Source organism: Squalius cephalus (assembly GCF_949319135.1).
Source record: "Squalius cephalus genome assembly, chromosome: 25".
Classification (NCBI taxonomy): Eukaryota; Metazoa; Chordata; class Actinopteri; order Cypriniformes; family Leuciscidae; genus Squalius; species Squalius cephalus.
This window is the reverse complement of record NC_137146.1, coordinates 2,194,761-2,215,758: the sequence shown is the minus strand read 5'-3', so window position 1 is coordinate 2,215,758 and position 20,998 is coordinate 2,194,761. Positions and strand designations below refer to the sequence as shown.

The window sequence follows — 20,998 nt, the reverse complement described above, 5'->3', positions numbered from 1 at the left end:
ATTATTTTATTATAGTTTTAAAATCAACATTTAATCAGGATTTGTGTCTTGTTTTCCAAAAAAAAAGTAAAGGAATAAATGAGAGTTCAATTGTTAATTTTTTTTTTTGTTGTTGTTATTGATTATATCGTTTTTATTGATGATAATAAAAAAAAACTATTATTTCATCATGATTAAAATGAACAATAAATAATAGAAACGTTTTTATCAATATTTGATCATTATTATTTTATCATAGTTTTAAAATCAACATTTAATCAGGATTTTTGTCTTGTTTTCCAAAAAAAAAAAAAGCTAAGGAATAAATGAGTTCAATTGTGAAACGTTATTTATTGCTATATAGTTTTTAAATTAATCTATATAGCATTAGGCTCATCCCTGATCGTCTATATTCCTGTGATCGGCTCATTATTGATCGTCTATATTCCTGTGATCGGCTCATCACTGATCGTCTATATTCCTGTGATCGGCTCATTATTGATCGTCTATATTCCTGTGATCGGCTCATCACTGATCGTCTATATTCCTGTGATCGGCTCATCACTGATCGTCTATATTCCTGTGATCGGCTCATCACTGATCGTCTATATTCCTGTGATCGGCTCATCATTGATCGTCTATAGTGCTTCTGCTGAATTGTCCATATTCCTGTGATCGGCTCATTATTGATCGTCTATATTCCTGTGATCGGCTCATCACTGATCGTCTATATTCCTGTGATCGGCTCATCACTGATCGTCTATATTCCTGTGATCGGCTCATCACTGATCGTCTATATTCCTGTGATCGGCTCATCATTGATCGTCTATAGTGCTTCTGCTGAATTGTCTATATTCCTGTGATCGGCTCATCACTGATCGTCTATATTCCTGTGATCGGCTCATCCCTGATCGTCTATATTCCTGTGATCGGCTCATCCCTGATCGTCTATATTCCTGTGATCGGCTCATTATTGATCGTCTATATTCCTGTGATCGGCTCATCACTGATCGTCTATATTCCTGTGATCGGCTCATCACTGATCGTCTATATTCCTGTGATCGGCTCATCACTGATCGTCTATATTCCTGTGATCGGCTCATCATTGATCGTCTATAGTGCTTCTGCTGAATTGTCTATATTCCTGTGATCGGCTCATTATTGATCGTCTATATTCCTGTGATCGGCTCATCACTGATCGTCTATATTCCTGTGATCGGCTCATCACTGATCGTCTATATTCCTGTGATCGGCTCATCACTGATCGTCTATATTCCTGTGATCGGCTCATCATTGATCGTCTATAGTGCTTCTGCTGAATTGTCTATATTCCTGTGATCGGCTCATCACTGATCGTCTATATTCCTGTGATCGGCTCATCCCTGATCGTCTATATTCCTGTGATCGGCTCATCCCTGATCGTCTATATTCCTGTGATCGGCTCATTATTGATCGTCTATATTCCTGTGATCGGCTCATCACTGATCGTCTATATTCCTGTGATCGGCTCATCCCTGATCGTCTATATTCCTGTGATCGGCTCATCCCTGATCGTCTATATTCCTGTGATCGGCTCATCACTGATCGTCTATATTCCTGTGATCGGCTCATCACTGATCGTCTATATTCCTGTGATCGGCTCATCACTGATCGTCTATAGTGGTTCTGCTGCTGTCATTGAGTTCCAGCACAGAGTCACTTGGAGAATTTGTCAGAGAAGCCCACTCTCAGCACACTGGCAGCTGGGATCGCATTGCCGGGACACAAAGCATTTTAACATGGTCTATTTCGGGCGCTAGAGAGTCCCTCTGCCCTGTTAGGGTCCCGAGAAAGACGTGGCCGGGGCCGATGGACTTTGGGAATTTCTGTTGGTGCCGTGTGTGTAAACCAATATGAAGACCTGTGTGTTGTTGAATAACTGTTATGTTGTTATGAGCCAAGATGTACTCAAGGTTACTTCCTATGGGAGTCTGATCTCTGAATGCTTCTGCCGGGATCATGTGGCCGATCGGATCAACCGGATTGACACGGGCAAGATTAAACGTATCACTATAACAGAATACAGTAACAAAGAGACAAAGAGAGCTCGGATGACGAGACACTGATGCTTTATTGGATGAAGATGATGCTGAGATATTTAGGAATAGTAATATAGAGAGGATCAGGGCTTGTGGTTGGATGATGCCAGAAGAAAAAAACCTAACCCTAACCCTAACCCTAACCCTAACCTAACCTAACCTAACCTAACTAACCTAACCCAACCTAACTAACCTAACCCAACCTAACCTAACCTAACCTAACCTAACTAACCCTAACCTAACCTAACCTAACCTAACCCAACCTAACTAACCTAACCCAACCTAACCTAACCCTAACCTAACCTAACCTAACCTAACTAACCCAACCTAACCTAACCTAACCTAACCTAACCTAACCTAACCCTAACCCTAACCCTAACCTAACTAACCTAACCTAACCTAACTAACCTAACCTAACCCTAACCCTAACTCTCTGAATAATCTGTTTTCTGATTGAAATTACTCATTGTTGATTGGGCGATATCTGGAGATGGTTTTATATAAACACATAAATAAATAATATTATATAATATTAATATATATTTTTTTATTTATAACATTTTTAGTTGTTTGCCTTTTGGATATGGATATAATCTTCTCTATGTGACCATAAACTAGAATGATATGAAAGTTACACAAGATTTTTTTTTTTTTTATGATGATATTGCTGGAAATATAAAAGCAAGCAAAATTGATAATATCATAATGATTTGAATGTACTTCTTATTTGGCTGTTAAACTTCCCAGAGACACTGTAAATGTTAATGGTTGACCAAAAAAAAAGCATTTTAAGAGCATTATCAAAAATATATATTTTGATAAGGCTGAAAATATTGATATATAATGTTTTTTTTTTTGCTAAATCATCCCGCCCTACCAGATACCAGGACCAACTAAGAGAAATCCCTGTTTTTCCAAACTCTTCTTTTGACAAATTGAGCCTCTAGGAGGAGGGAGGTCATCAGAAAGCCAGTCTGATCCTCAGAGCGAGCGAGTGGAGAACTCACACACTTCACCAGAGCGAGAGAGACGAGGTGAAACGAGGTGACCGGTTTTAAAACGCCGTCAGCCTTCCACTCAGGTTTCCATCCAGGTTCACAAGGTGACCAGAGAGCTGTGCTCACACTAACAATGGCTAAAATAAGACCGCTGGATTAATTGACTTAATTGATCCCCGAGGGAAATAAACGAACAAGGGAAACAAACACACTGACATGAAGAACAGCAGCGTCGAATAAAGCCACGTGCTGTACCACGACACATGGAGATATTAATCATATTGATAACAAGATCGTCTCTTTCAGAGCAAAAACACATGTGCTCCTCTCAAACATTAGTGGATATAGGCCATATCTTTATTATTTATATATATATATATATATATATATATATATATATATACAAAAATATATACATTTTTATAAAGCTTGTATATTTATGTTCAGTAATTTCACTTAAATGACAATTAATAGGTAATTTTCCTTGCCATTTAAGTGAAATTACTGAACTTAAATATACAAGCTTGATAAAAATGATCATTCTAGAAGAAAATTTCAGATGGCAGATCTATATATATATATACACTACAATAAACTATATACTAGGGGTGTAACGGTTCACAAAATTCACGGTTCGGTTCGATACAATACACTTGTGTCACGGGTCGGTTCGGTACGTTTTTGATACAGCAAAAAGAAAGAAATGCCAGAGAAATTTCCTTGATTTAATTCTTTTTTTTATTAAAACTAACATCAAAAAGTATATATTTTTTTACTTTGAGCAATTCTAGAGCTATAATTGACTCTTCTTAGGAGCATATTAAACAAAACAGCTCCTTGGAAAAAATGAAATGTAATATTGTAGTAGTTATAAACAAAGGTCTATTTTAGTTCAGATTAACATTTGAGGGCAGCAATTGTATTCATAATGTCAAAATAAAACCGACGTAATGTTACTTGAAGGCATTATAGCCTACTATTCCTGCCAAACCTCCATGGTTGCAGTGAGTGTTACTACAGTAAATCCATGGTGAATGTTGCAGATCTGTGGACACTGGATAGTTCATTCATGGCACAATGTTTCTTCCTGGCTTCCATGCACTGTTTGATCCGTTAATAACGGAGAAATGTGAATGTTTCTCACTAGATCTCGCAGCGATGTTATTACTTCTGTGGCGAATTCAAATGCTTTCTTTACTGGATCTCTTATTAGCGCTGTGTAGTAACAGTGTCGCATGATCACGATCGGCTCGCGCTGCTTTGGTCCAAACTGATAAACGGTCCTTCAACCACACAATAACGAGCAGTTTCGTTCTGCTTGCATTACGTTTGCCATTTAATGTTGGGCAATGTTGTGGTCGCGCCAGCGTCTCTTACATTATGAGCGTGCTTGCCACGCGCAACGCGCCTACACTTGAAATAACGAAGTTTTGGTCGGCAGGAAAAATGGTCCAACGAACCGTTCGGTTTGAAAAAACGTACCGAACACCGAACCGAAAGCCTCGTACCAAACGGTTCAATACGAATACGCGTAACGTTACACCCCTAATATATACACACACACACACTACAATAAACTATATATATATATATATATATATAGAGAGAGAGAGAGAGAGAGAGAGAGAGAGTAAGTAAAATGAGATGCAGATGATGCTGCAAATTAACATTTTTGTCAACTAACAAATCTGACCATTAAAAACCCATCAAGCTGTTGGTCTGTTAGATTTGGGTGCATATTTACTGCGCTATTTCGAGTGAACCTTTAGCTCCATGTGCGTGACCTCTCAGTACGTATCATTAAGGTCAAATAATATCTATAAAATACAGCCTGATCACAGTTTATTATTAGACTCTTGTTTTAATACACATCCACCAACACCCTATAATTAATACACGACACACGAGACGACGTTTCAATGGAGATGTGTGGAGTTCCAGGAAAATCACTGAGAGACACAATCAAGTTTGAGCGGCCAGAGTTTGTGAAGGTCAACCATTACATGCTACAAAAATATTTATATCCCACCATTAGCAGACGGCGGATCATATTACATAACACTGACCGAGACCGTTTGCAGCAGTTTTATATTACTAACAATAGAATCTAATACTAATATTATATCACTACATTTGTCCATTGCTCAGTTGTTTTCAAAACTCATTTGGTGTCACAAAACTCATGTGTGTGTCTCTTTGTCTGTGCTGATGTTCAAACTGAGAGTCTTTTCTCTAATAGGAAGCACTGTGTCCGAATATGCCTATTATATAGTACAATATGTGAGTCGAAACGTATGTCCAAATTCACAGCACTCATTAAAGAGTAGAGTCCCTGGATGATGGACACTTCACTATCTACTATGAATTTCATTTATATCACACACATTCATACTATGCAGAACGGTCGCAACGTAAGGTTTAAACCAAATGTAGTATCTACTATATAGTGTGTGATTTCAGTTCGTTCAGATGGTTAATGTAGATGAACTAGTTCAGAAACTGGATCAATACTTCATATTCCCCACACGGATCAATCGCACATGTAACGTCTTCTTTCATGAACAGCTGCACATTTTATTTTCCAGTACAAATATCTACACATTCTTAAGTCAAATCAAGCTAAATTACTCAAGATATAAAGTCTGGGGGGGATATATTAAAAATTAAGCAACTTTATTCTTAAAACAATAACAAATATCTGCCAATGTGGTCAGAAAAATTAAACTTGTTTTCCTTTGAATTAATTTTATTTTTTTCAGATTTTTAGTTTTAGGCTTAAACTCACTTAAATTTTAAAACATTTTTCAGAAAACAAGACTTAATATCTTAAGCCAGTAACTGTATCTTGATTTAAGAATTTTTAGATATATGTACTGAATTTTTTTTTTAATTTTTTTTAAATGTAAAAATGTATATCAATTTTTTTTTAAAAAAGTCCCAAGAATACTTTTTTGTTAGTTTGTTTCCTAGAAAGACTTCAGATAATGGGAGGATTAATGCACAGTGGGATGGAAGTGGTGTTGATGGGCAAGCCATATAATGCCAGAATAAAGGCTAATAACGGCTGAATACAAACAAAAGAATAACGATAAAACAATAATGGAGATTAAGTCTCATTCACGGCAGAAGTGTGAAAGGTTCGTTGAGTGAGAACAATGGCACATGAATCGAGCCGTTCTCCTCGCCAGACATTAGACAATAGACAGCAAATGGGTGTTTAAAGAGCAATAAAGTATTTTATTAGCATCTTATCAGCCTTCTCTACAAACTCACCTGACATGATCTTAGAAAATGTTTTATAAAATTCATAGTTTCAGAGATATCATCCACAGATCTGAAATGAAGCATGACCACACTTGTGGCTTTAGGCTTCGGTTTAATAGTGGTTATAAGTTGTTACACTACATTCACATAGTATTTTTATACATTTGACAATTATATTTTTAATATTTTTATGTTTGAGCTTATAAATCTCCATGTTAATAACAGTCATTTATTCTGAGTCTTGAACTGTAAACTCTGAAGTGTTGGCTTTCTAAGTATATGTTGGTTATGTGTTTATTCAGAATGACTTATGAGCAGATTTTGGGGAATGTCATTTATGCCCCACTAGACAAAATGGGGGTTTTAGGGTAAGGGGTTAATGTAATAAGATCATTTTTGCAAGTAACTGCTTATCATAAATGATTAGTTTAAAGGGATAGTTCACGCACAAATGAAAGATCTGTCAGTAATTACTCTCCCTCGTGTTGTTCAACCCCGTCAGACTTTCCTTCATCTTCAGACACAAATTAAGATATTTTCATGAAATCTGAGAGCTGTCTCGCTCCTCCATAGGCTTCTCTGTAATCGAGATCTGCATCCCAGAAGAGTTAGTAAAGACATTGTTAAAATAGTCCAAGTGACTCCAGTGGCTCAACCTTAAGTTTATCAAGCGGCGAGAATACTTTCTGTGCACAAAAAACAACAAAAATAGCGACTTTATTCAACTATCTCTTCTCTTCCATGTCATTCAGTTCACATAGTGTAACAGCGCAGCGCTTCTGGGTTGTACGTCAGAACGGAGGCTCACTATTGGCCAGCATCACATGCATCACATGACCAGCGTCGGCCAATAGTGAGCCTCCGTTCTGACGTACAACCCAGAAGCGCTGCGCTGTTACACTACGTCAACTCACTCAGAGAAACAGAAGAAAATCAAGAGTTGAATAAAGTCGTTATTTTTGTTTGTTTTTGTGCACAGAAAGTATTCTCGTCGCTTGATAAACATAAGGTTGAGCCACTGTAGTCACTTGGACTATTTTAACGATGTCTTTACTCACTTTTCTGGGATGGCAGATCTCGATTACAGAGAAGCCTATGGAGGAGTGAGACAGCTCTCAGATTTCATCAGAAATATCTTCATTTGTGTCTGAAGATGAAGGAAAGTCTGACGGGGTTGAACAACACGAGGGAGAGTGATTACTGACAGATCTTTCATTTGTGGGTGAACGAACCCTTTAACTCTTTCTAAGTAACTAGCTTGACCGAGCTTCTGAACACTGATGAATCTTCTTTAGGAGCTTCTGTTTCTGACCCTCGTAAACCGCAGTCTGTGTAACAGGCCTGTATGACACTATAGACAAACGCTCCTCCGTTTCCAAGGGCTGTTTTATCAGAGCTGGACACGCGTTTGTCTGAGGCCTTTATCACTGCGGGAGACAGACGGATTTGTCCTTTGTCTGTTTCTGGCTTCGGCCAGATGTTACAATCAACATCTACAGGCCACGTCGTAACTCACACCAACGGCCCATTAGGCAGCGAGACCTTCACATCCGCGGCCCGATAACTCACAGAGAACAACGTGCACTTTCCATTACATCTTCAATATATTCCACTGCAAAAACGCTCTGGATTTTGAAATGTCATGTTATCGATTAGCACTCGCTTTTAAGATAATGTTTTATCCATTTGATTCTCGTAGAACGAGTGCGGCTGCCGGAGACGGAGGAATAACTTTCCAGACGCTCACAACATGTTGAGTCTCGAAACATCGAATCCCGCAGAACGGCAACCGAGGAGAGAAATCCTAGAAGCATCCGACGGATAAAGATTCAGTGACTTTATAATGACTTTAAGGTCCATTAAAGTCTGGCTATTATTTATCTTTTTATTCTTGCTGGCTACTTTCTCTCAAAGTTAAATGGAACAAAACAATAGCAGTTTTAATTCATATTTTTATGCTGTTTTTAACTTTATTATTATTATTATTATTAGTGGTGTTTAACCCTTTAAAGTCTGACATATGAAAGAATAGTTAGAAAAAAAAAGTTTTTAATGGAATAGTTTATTATTGCATATGCTTTTTATGTTTTGTGTTATATTTCGTCAAGCTTTTATGGCTCATATAGTGAGAATATGGAGGAAAAAAGGTCAGAACTGAGCAAAAATATACAATTTGGTGCAAATGCTGATATTTATATGAACAAAAAGATGAAATTCTGATGAAATACAGTAAAATCATTTAAATATCAGTCGTCTCTGCCAATAATGTCTTAGTAAGACGATATTTAAATGCTTCGTTTATTATCAAATCTCTGTAGGTTTAAAACATGTAATGCAATGCAACACAATGATGAGTGACAGATGAACTAATAAACTTTCCTCAAGTAAACCAAGGTTGCTTCAGTCCAGTTGAAATATTACTAACAATATCAAAGTTATTATTATGTTTACTTGATAAAAATCTAATTTCCCAGCTGAAAGACATGAGCTGAAGGTGGACGTTTGCAGAATTATACTAAAAGGCTTTGGTGTTTAACCCTTTAAAGTCTGACATATGAAATAATAGTTAGAAAATTTTTTTTTTAAAGGAATAGTTTATTGAAACTTTAAAATTGATCATTTTTTAAAAATAAAAACACAATTGCATATGCTTTAATGTTTTTGTGTTATATTTCGTCAAGCTTTTATGACTCATATAGTGAGAATATGGAGGAAAAAACAGCTCAGTTTTATTCAGAGGCCCAAACTGAGCAAATGCTGATATTTATATGAACAAAAAGAAGTCTGTAAATCAATGCGATCTTTATGACTGGCCTAAAATCATTTAAATATCAGTCGTCTCTGCCAATAATGTCTTAGTAAGACGATATTTAAATGCTTTGTTTATTATCAAATCTCCGTAGGTTTAAAACATGTAATGCAATGCAACACAATGATGATTGACAGATGAACTAATAAACCAATAAATAAATATTTCAGACTTTTTTCAGATAATCAAGTAAACCAAAGTTGCTTCAGTCCAGTTGAAATATTACTAATATCAAAGTTATTATGTTTACTTGATAAAATTTTAATTTCCCAGCTGAAAGACGTGAGCTGAAGGTGGACGTTTGCAGAATTATCCTAAAGGCCTTTTACTTGCTAAAAAAGTCAAATATCAACCCACATACCCGCAATATTGGTGAGTTTTGACTGGTTTTCTTCAGAAACAGACACGGAGTGTAAGAGACCGAAGACGGCACGACTTCTCCAGTACCACATGTTTATCAGCGAGTTCTTGAGGTTCCCGTGGGGAGAGTTTATGTAAGTAGAGATATGACCATGAGCAGATACTGTACAAATCCCTCAAGAGAAGACGCTTTAATGCGGTAATGTACGGCCAGCTGCCATACGCTCTCACACACTCATATACAATTAGCAAACATAGCGCTGACATTCCTCTCAGTTATTCACACTAGCATGGTGTCCATCATAGTGGGATTATTATATTTATTCAGCACTGTGTGGAAGGATATACAGATTCTTGCTTTATACATTTCATTTTAACTACACAGTACAAATGATTTTCCGAAGTTATAAATAAAACAAAGATTATTGGAGTGTTTTACAATACTATTTCAGTCTTTCTACTTCAAAATGTTACAGTGAATTCAGTTGCTGTTTCTTTGTGATTGCTTGTGACATTTACTAGCAATTACTGAGTGATAAACCCCTTTTTTCTGTGTCCTTGTATTATGTTCGAATTCTGGGTTCGATTTTTATGTCGAGGATCAAATTGACCCTAAACGGATTCAATACAATTCACGAAAAATCAGGTAAAAACAACAGTAAACCTTTAAGTATTAATACTTCTCACACCTTACAGCAAAAATAAACATGAGATAAAATTATTGAAAAATTTTTTTTTTAACCATTTGTTTAAAAAAAAAAAGAGTATTATAAACAGTATTTTTTGTAACTATTTAGATTTTGTTTTATTTTCACATTGTTTTTGTGTGTGTGTGTTTTCTGAAGTAACGCCAAAATCATGAGTTCGATTCCCAGAGAAATTAACATTCTTGAACTGATGAAAGTGTACCCCTTCAACACAGTGTACATTTTTTTTGTGATAAAAGTATCTGCCAAATGCAGAAATGTAAATGTAAATACCCTCTGAGAGTAGTTGAGAAACTGACTTAAAAAATGCATAAAATTAACCATGAATTTGCGGGTCAAATTGACCCGCGAACATCAAATTCGTCAGAAATTTTGTACTTGCATTCCACAACATCTCAAAACTATGCAGACATGTTAATGACCCTAAATGAGAAATTGTCACAACATTAAAAAAAAAATATATCCTAGTTTATTCCAGTATTTCCGACAACTCGATTTTGTACAGTGGGTTCATTTGACTGAATATCATGAAAAAAGCAGTTCGGCGCCAGTTCACACAAACACCTTCCTCTTGATTCAAGGTCTTCATTGGCGTCTGAAGCGAGTTAATCAAGGCCACTGACTCAGACTGTACATGTACATGCAGTTCTGCTGAGTCAGACACTTCAGAGACACAACTATATTTACTTTAGTCAGACTCAACACCGCCCGCCTCTTAGATCCGTCATGCCCTTGCATAGCAGCTGTTACACGTAAGCTGACTTTTCCAAATGTAGTTCGGACATTCAAACGTGTTAATGTCACTTTTAGAACACGGATAGTCCCGCCCCTTAATTCTGATTGGCTGAGCCGCGTTTGAAATACAGTAATGACCAAACATTGCATTAATAGCTTTCACTCACAATCTACATCTGTTTCAAACCACGAGCCATTTAGATCACCTCAACGAAGATACAGTATGTGAACGAACTGCAAGTTTTGGGCACTTGTGATTCATAAACAGCTCATGCTGTAATATTTCAATCACTAAAAATCACTGAAAAACACCTTAATGTATTAAGAACGTGATATTAAACGATCAAATTCAGTATACACCTTATAGATGATGCATATAGGCACGCGGATGAGCCCAGAATGTGAATAATGCACGTTAAGCATTTTCTATAATGGTTTTCAATGGGGAAATGGTCAAACTTTGCATTTTAAGTTCATATTCTGGGTTCATTTGTTCGCCAGTATATATATTATGCATCATCCATCATCTGTACACTGAATTTGCTGTTTTAAAATCACTGTCTTAGTACATTAGCACAAATCTGTAGCGGCTTGTGAACCATTCTCTTTACTACTAATTATAGCACCAAATAAACATGAATGAACATCAGAAGGAATGCTGAAAGATACAGAACAACTTAATTAACAACCATCGTTAATTAAGTAAAATACCACGGTAAAATCACTGTGCCACAACCTCGAGTGTCTTATGCAATTAAATCAAAACACATTAGATACATGAGCACATTAAACTTACCCAGCATCACTTGCATTCCCACATATTAAGGCGTCTTTGGCTCCTTCCACTTTGAAGTAATTATCTGGAAGAATGAAAAATAAAAACATGATTTATGACTGATTGCATCTTAAAAATACAGTGTTTTCATCTCAGAGCGTTTTTTTTAGGTTGTATTTAAATGGAATCTCAATTAAAGTGATAAAGATAAAGATTTACATGACATTTACTACTCAAACGAAATGAAAATTTCCCGTTTACTGCTGTCACTGTACTGGAGGTTCAAAACCCGCCATTGTTTACGTGCTTGAAAAATCCAGCTCTGATTCAGAATCTTAAATTATAAATTAGATAATTGGATAGTTAGCCTACATATATAAAACATACCAGCCCCTTAAAAGCTTCATTTTGACTTCAGCTGAACTACTTTAGATTGAGTTTGAAATGCTTCTCAGCACTGCAATCAATACATGTGGATGTAAAGCAGAAACGGTTGTGACATCCGTTGTTTTGCACTGAACTCGTGTGTGTGTTCCCCCAGTTAGAGAGAGTGGCTGAGAGATTACATGAACAACAGCCTCAGGTTGGCATCCAGAGCCCTCCATTTTATCTGCTGTCATTTTCATGCCGTATCTCACTCACTCGCTCCATCACTCGAGGCTGGAGAGCCGCCGGCGACGCTAACGTTAGCGCTCGTGTTTGGCAGACGTCCCGAATCCCGATCCTACCGTCCAGCTGTCGGCCTTCTGTGCTTCAGCGTAACCTTAACCCTCCTGGAGAGCAAGGTTACCGGCCTGAATATATCGCGTTTGATACATCTCAGGTGTGTTTCCCGAAAGCATCGTTAGTTAACTATGGTCACAAGTTCTGTCGCTATCAGCAGTTCAACGAGTGTGTGTTTCCCGAAACCATCGTTCGCAAACAGCATCGCAAAGTTGTGTGTTTGGAGCGACAGATCTCGAGCTGTGGTTAGAAGAAGAGTTTCTTGTTTGCATGACATGTGGACTCAATAAATCATTATCTTAAGTAAAAAAAGAAAGCTGACATTCAGTACAATCTATATATTTTATTTACAATACATACAAATGTAATTTACGTCTTTTAGTTTGTCAAGAGATTTAAGGCGAGACACTACAGGTGAATATGGTAAAAATTTTAACTAGCAGATATCACCATGAAACTTTCCCAGTTGATTACCTTCATTAAGATGAGAAAAAAATGTATTACAAGTTTTCTGTAATTTAATGTTTAAATACGAAAATTAGGCAATATCTAATTAAATATGCGCTAATTTGCATATATTTTAAAAAACGAAATCTGAGTATTGGATAAAGCCAGGTTAAAAATGATTTTTTCATTGTGTTCACATATTAGATGGAAGCTAAGGGATTTATGGATATCTACTTTTGTTATCCTGTAAATCAGAATATACTGTCAATAGCCTTAAAAAATATATTTTCACCATGTTTTTTGGAATAAAATGTTATATAAATCAGACTAGGAATAATATATTTCCAAATCCCTCAGTAAATGTCTTCATAATATAACTAGGCACAAGACTGGAGAGTTTGGTGTATATCGGTGCTACTGAAGTGGAGATTTTGGACTGAGAAAAGTCATTTTGAGAAAACGGACTTTAAAGTTGTAATCATCAGCCAATGAGATTGCGCATTCAGCCGTTTTACTTTCACGATTGGTTGCTGATAAAAAGGAAATGACCATATTTGGATCCGACAGCATTGTACAGGAGAGAGAGAGCTTTCTAACAGTGCATGTGATGACAGAGAGCAGACAGCGATCGCGGAGCAGCGTGTTGATTTACAACGACAACTTTTGTTGAATTTAGGAGAAATCTACAGACGCAAATAGACAAAGTGCAGTAAAATAAAGACCTAAATGTGTATTTCTGACTTTTTTTCACCACAAGTCTGAAAGAAGACATGTTATTGAAGACAAATATCCAAAAATCTCAAAATTGACCAGTAAAAAAAAAAACGATGTGCATGTGCGAACGAGCTGTAGAACGAGCTTATGACTGAATCTGGAAATAAAGAAAAATAACTGAGAAAAATGAGAAATAGTCCTCAGATGCCATGTCTAATTTATAGCAAAACATCTAGCGTTACTTCGACCTCATACAGATTCATTAACAGTAGTTATTACTCTGCAACCTGCGTGACGTCATTAACCAACGTGGTTGAACGACCAATTTGCGACAATTTGGTTTGGGGAAACAGTCGTGACTCGCTAGTTGATTTGTTCAGCGATGTGTCGTACTTTAGTAGTGAAGCGGCGAGTTACGGCGCTGTACGGGAAACACACTCCTGATTAGGGTTGGGTTAAAAGTGTAGATTTCTCAATTTTTAATCAATATGAGTCTCTCTTTTAGTCTATGCTGTTTTTAGTTGATGAACGAACGAAACATTTTTTGTAGCGTCTGACATCTGATAATCACAATATGCTTTGTGCTTTCATGCTTTTGATATGAAACAGTCTGAGCTTTCGAAATCGATCGGTTTTATATGGGGGTTGGGAATCGAAAACTTGAGGTCAGGAATTCGTTTCCTTTCAAAGTGTTTACGAAACAACGTTTGTATTTCAAAAAACTAACTGGAGTAAAAATATATTTATGTCAATAAAAGTTAAACAAGTAATAAAAACTCAGTGAGTGTTTTAGCGCAATTTTCTGACGTCATGGGATCACAACACTAAGAGATAGTAAATCTTTTTATGTTTTTTTTTTTTTTTGTGTGCGTTCCCGAGATTAGACCTTCCTTAACATAATGCCGAAAACCCGAAGTCTCTAGGTGGTCTGGTTGAGGAGGAGATAGAAGTGCAAGATTGGTGCGCACAGACAGAACAGAAATCATGAGTTAACAATCGCAATTTTGTCCATAGGAAAATTGCGCTAAAAATTATTAGAATGTTATTATTACGTTCATATACAAATCATTTGATTTATTTTTTTATAAATCTATACAATTAAGACAATTAATACAATCTCAAGTCAATTTAATAAAATAAAAGAAATATATAAATTTTATAAAATATATTTTTTTAAATCTGTACCTGAGTTACAGTATATCCAAATGAATCGATATCAGATTTAGAATAGCAAGCTTTTGGATCAAAATCAAATGGAGTCGAGCTGATACACTGCAAAAACTGATTTTCTTCCTCAGTATTTGTGTCTGGTTTTCAGTCCAAAATATTTAAGCATTAATTAAATCAAGATGCATTTACTTGAGAAGCGAAGTGACTTCAGATAAAGTCTTGTTTAATGATTTTTTTGCTTAAAACAATAACATATATCTGCCAATGGAGTCATAATAATAAACTAGTTTCCCCTTGAATTAAGATTATTTTCTTGACCCCATTGGCCAATATATTTTCTTGTTTTAAGCTCACTTAATTTTGATGAATTAAGTTCATCAAGTCCATCAGACCTGTTAAACTCCATTAGTAGTGGTGTGTAGAGTGTTTTAAACTCAGGAGGAGTGTTTTGGTTCTGTGTTTTGGACCATGAACACCATGACGAAGCACATCAGGAGAAAGTCTTGTCTATTTCTGTCTGTGTCCTACATCTGTGTTCTGCGGGTCAACTTATCGAGTGCCAGCTCTGTCCTAATTGCTATTCTAATGAAATGAGACCAACCCAAAATAAGACTGAATCTCATCTTAGACGTCGACTCTTCTGACTCTAGTCATCTAACTGAAGAATTATGATCAACATGCTTCATATTACAATATGTGATCAATGTGACAGAGGCTGCAGGGTTCATTCAGGTCATTTAGCCAACTGGTAATCTCTTGTTGACTGTGTCTGAAGTATTCATTCAATCAAAGCTAATTGTAAGTAGCAAACAAGTGTGATTATGTAACTACGGGCCGGCTGCATAAACACAGCCATCATGTTAAGAGTCTTAACTCGTCAAACCAACTAGCAGTTAGTCAAGGACTTACTTATCGTAATTAATGAGACCAATTTACCTTTTAATGGTATGAACAAAAAATAAAAAATAAAGAAAAATGAAAAATGAAAAAAAAATGTTTTAAAGAATTAGAATTTTGAGTTGAAGTTCTAAAAGAAAAATAAGTAAACAAATTAAAGCTAAATAATAATTAAAAATCAATATATAAGCACTATAATAAATATATAAATCTTAAATTAAAATAAAAGCTATAATAAAAAAGTTGAAATAAAATTAAATGTAAATATTAAATAAAAAACTTAAACATGTAAAGAAAAACTTAAAGAATTTAAATTTTAAGTTGAAGTTCTAAAATTAAAAATAACTAAATAAGAAAAAAAGCATATAACAAAATTACTGAACACTGAAATTATAAAAATGAAAGCTAATTCAAAATATTAATAAACAGGCTTACAATAAGTAAATAATATTAAAATTTGGATTATAGAAAAGACAAACTTTTTATATTTCAATGATTTCTTCTAGAAGGTAATGAGACTTTTACTTAAGTCTCCTGAATGCTTCTATAATCTCGCTTTAAAGCAGTTTTTACTCTATTCTAAGTCTAATCTTACGTGCTAAACCCACTCAGAAGACCTTAGCGCCTGTCCACCCACACGCCTGATGTGTGAGATGAAGCGAATGTTTCTGCTAAGCATTCAAACTTAACGGTGTGTGTCCACTGGCACGGAGCGAGCGTTTTCAGTTCGTTCCAGTGGAAGTCGAGCTTCACTGCGCGCAGAGCATTTTGGGATTGACAGCGGAGCGGAGAAAGCGTTGAGAGCGGCGAGAGCGGCAAAAAGGTTGGGCAATTCTTGACTTTATGCAAATATCAAGCGAAAAACGCAGTCGGCCGCCAATCGCTGTGAGGCTCGGGTTGTGACGTCTGTCCTGAGAGTTTAAAATATGCAGATTGTGCCGGAGTTTATGCTGAATTTAGTGCGCAAATCATTTTGTTTACGAATTACAGAGTTTGCAGTTGTTATATATTTATGTTAAAGGGATAGTTCACTTTGAAATTAAATTTTGGTATGTTTTAGCTTACCTCAAGGGCATCCAAGATGTAGGTGTCTTTTTTTCCGCAGTAGTTTCAATTTTGATATTTTTATATTTTAGTCTGTCAGTCATTTAATGCAGGTCTATGGTCACTGTCTCAAAGAGCATGCACAGAGTCCAAATTAAAACAATTCCCCATCGTCCAAATTAAACAATTCCCCATCGTAAGTACACATTGATGGCCTAAGACACGAAACGAGCGGTTTGTGTGAGAAAACGAACAGTATTTATATCGTTTTTACCTTTTGTAACAGTGATCTGAGTGATCAGTGATCGTCCAAGTGATCTGAAGGCGCGAGCGCTTCCTATTGTGTGACGTGTGCGCAGACTGGTGCATAGATATATACAATAGATGCCGCCTTGGCTACGGCAGTTCATTGGAACGAGGCGACATCTATTGTATATATCTATGCATCAGTCTGCTAGGGTGACCACCTGCTAATAAGCCCAAGGGGGGACAAGGGGTATGTTTCTGAGGGACAATGTGGGACACTGCCTGGCGCAGCGGTGCCCCACTGGCAGACTCACTGATAGTGGTTTACTCATTTCTAGCACCCACCTTACATGGTATATTAATAATGCCCTATTCTCCTAAACGTGTAATTGCTGATGTATGCTCATGAATAGGCCAGCCAATGTGTATTTTTTTTCTAAATAAAGACTCATAATATTTTGAACATTCAATGAATTGACAGATGTACTTCCACTTAAGATTTACTATTTAAAAAAAGAAAGTAAAAAAAAAAAAAAAAAAATTACTATTTAATTTTATTTATTTTTCATTACAATTTATTTGCTTTAAATACATTATAATAAAAAAGTTATAGGATTAACAGGAATTGTAGTTGCTCAACACCACAGGAACAGTAAAAAAAAAAAAAAAAAAAAAATAAAATACGATTGACATCGTTTTGCAAAGGTCACATAAAGCCCTCTCGGTATCCCCCTCAACACCTTTCAGCCACAAATATTAATTTCCCCATTCTTTCTTGTACCCACACCTTCTCTTTTTAATTGATGATGGCGTTGCCTCTCAGACTCAGTCTCTTTCTCGAATTTTTCGAATTGGAAAGCGCGCATCTAAAAGTTCCTTCCTTCCCAGTGTGTCTGGTATGCGCGTGCGTGCGCTGTCATGACAACAACGAAAAAGTTGACAACAACCTAGTCAGCAGTTCAACTGAGGGGTTTGTGTGGCAACAATAGCGTGCTGAACTGTCAAGTAATGTTCGTTTGTCTGCTTGGGGCTCGAGGATATAGAACGACCAAATTTTTTTTGAGCAAGCATAGATTATGCGTGACACGGTCTCAATTTGCGGGACGCGTGAATTGGGCTTCAAACGCTGTGCGCGCACGCGCTACGCGGGACGGGTGGTCACCCTACAGTCTGCGCACACGTCACACACCAGGATGCGCCCGCGCCCTCAGATCACTTGGACGTGGCTGTGTACAAGAGGTATAAACTATATAAATACTGTTCGTTTTCTCACACAAACCGCTCGTTTCGTGTCTTAGGCCATCAATGTGTACTTATGATGGGGAATTGTTTAATTTGGACGATTGGGAATTGTTTTAATTTGGACTCTGTGCATGCTCTTTGAGATAGTGACCATAGACCTGCATTAAATGACTGGCAGACAAGAACGGTTTGACCTAAAAATATCAAAATTGAAACTACTGCGGAAAAAAAGACACCTACATCTTGGACGCCCTTGAGGTAAGCTAAAACATACCAAAATTTAATTTCAAAGTGAACTATCCCTTTAAATATTTTATTTTGGATGTGTTGATTAGATTATATTGGCTGGGTTTATAAAAGTTTATAAAATTGAAAGGATATCTATGCTTGGTGCATTTGGAAACAATTTCTAAATGTAATCGTGTGCATCTCTGATGATTATACTGTCCGTGTGTTGAAAAAAAACTAAATGTTAACTTTATGCAAATGAGAAGCGAATTTCGCGAGCGACAACCAATTAGAGGGACTGTCAGGCAAGACACAACAGAGATCCGGAGCGATTCACTGCTTTATATGATTAGACCGTAACCACATACATGGATATAATAAAATAAAATGATGCATGGAAAATAAACTGTCGACTGTCTCAGTGAGTTTGATTGATAGTTCGTGTGTTGTAATATTATGATGCAAGTTTAGCACTTCTGCACAGTTTCCCCTGCATTATGTTGACTATTAGGGACAAGAAAATGGATTATTTGTCTAATTTGAATGACGCTTCAGTAATTTATGACAGTATGAGTGAGTTTAATTTGTTGATTGATTGATCGTTAATCTAGTAAATTATTTAATCCACTGAACACTGCTGTGATAATATAACAGCACTCTCCAACAGCATAATGATACTTTTAATTATTTTAAAGTCTAATTCCTAGTCAAATTAGAATGATATCTTAGTTGTATATATCACTTGGTATTTTCTATAGATATGGCCAGACGTGCAGTCTACCAATAACATTAGAGCGACAGCACTGGAAAAAATATTTTCATGATTTGTTATCACAACTTTTTATCTTTTGTCAAATCAGCTTAGTTCAGATAACATAATATTTTGAGTGTATGTTAATTAACCCAATCTCCTTCATTGCATTAACCCTTTTAAACCGACTGTGTCATCGCCGACACAAACCAGCAAACTGTATTCATTTCACCGTAACTCTTCAACCGTTTGCAACCAGTAGACAGTAGACAACACGCCCTTTCGGCAATATACGGCTTATTACGGTAATGTCATGCTTTCCGTCTGCAAATGACAGCGGCGCAGGAAGGAAGGATTTGAACAGAGAGATACGAGCGCGGCAGGTTAGAGTGTTTCCATAAAAAAATAAAAGAAACGTACAAATACATGGCGAAAGAAGTGTTAGACAGCAGAAGAGGGGATTGGGATGATTTTTAATGAAACTTGGGAGGAGGATGGCCGATACTCTTTCACGTATCTAAGCATGTGGTGTGTGTATGTGTGTGTGTGCGTGTCTATGAATGCATGCATTTATATGTGTGCGTGTATGAAACAAAGTGTCCTAAATGAAAACTGTGCAACCCAATGTCACTAAAAAGACTTGCATATATGTATTATAGTTCATTTTTCAACTTTTCGTTCGTGATTTTTCTGTTTTTTTTCTACATAAAAATCAGTCATTTTTTTCTTGTTTTTTTTTATTTTTGTCTATTTAAACTCTATTCACAAACTCACCACACACAATAATGGTCAATAACTGTAATTTGTTGAAAGCTATTTTTCTTCTGAAAAAGATGACACCTTGAAACTTGAAGACTGTTTTAGAATTTCACAGTCAAAAAAATCTAAATATGTGAAAAACACCAATTTTAGCTTCAGATTCTAAAGGGTTAACTCAAATTTTTTAATTTCAACAAACTCAAAAATTTTAAGGCAACCAGGTAACTTTTATGTAAGTATGGTTGTTGTTTTTTTTTTTTGTTTTTTTTTTTTACATTTTTATTGAAAAACATGGAGCATAACAAGAACATTTCCAAAAAACAAAACATTTTATATATATTTTAACTGTCTTCCCACCTCCACCCCCACCCTCACCCTCACCCTCACCCTCACCTCCACCCCCACCCTCACCCTCACCCTCACCCTCACCCTCAGCATCCAGAAAATCAGTTTACTTTTGTATGCTAAACCAACAATAACTTTTTGCAGTGTAGTGACATACGGGGCGAACGGGGCGTTAGATACAGATGATCTACTTGAGGAAGTCGACGTTTGAGCTTCACTGACCTTCATTATTGTTGAAATCCTCCAGCGAGGGCCAGGTTCTGTTATTGCAGAAGAAAGTGCTGTTGTTGTATGAAGGTAAGGTGGTGTTGAGACAGTGTGAGGTGCTGCGGACACACTTCTGACGAAGGTTCCCCATGAAGAGCTGCAGGCCGATGAGCGCGAACACACTGAGGCAGAAGACCGTGAGGATCATGACGTCCGCCAGCTTCTTCACCGACTGGATGAGTGCGCCGACGATGGTCTTCAGGCCTGAGCGAGACACACCAGCAGATCAGAGGCTGATCCTTACGCTCAGCCGGGCTGTATTGAGTTTGAATGGAAATTATGTGCTCATTTGCACTTATTTTAATTTGTGGTTGATCAAATCAAAGCAATTGTCATTTCATTAGATCAGGGTTGAGCACCATTCAAAATCTGATTGAGCATGACTATTAAATTCAGACTGAATTTGAATTGAGAAAGCAAATAGAATTCAGAACCGTCATTGAAATATATATATACATAT

General features: G+C 36.5%; 1 protein-coding gene across 1 annotated transcript in view; it reads right to left on the bottom strand.

Moving 5' to 3' along the window:
* Positions 1–20,998, bottom strand: part of scn5lab (sodium channel, voltage gated, type V-like, alpha b) — a 175,836-nt gene that overhangs the window by 92,792 nt on the left and 62,046 nt on the right. The window contains exons 7-8 of the mRNA XM_079862460.1: positions 20,494–20,742; positions 11,727–11,790 (exon numbers count right to left, since the gene is read on the bottom strand). Coding sequence (XP_079718586.1) covers positions 11,727–11,790; positions 20,494–20,742 — 313 coding nt within the window. The remainder of the gene's footprint in view (positions 1–11,726; positions 11,791–20,493; positions 20,743–20,998) is intronic.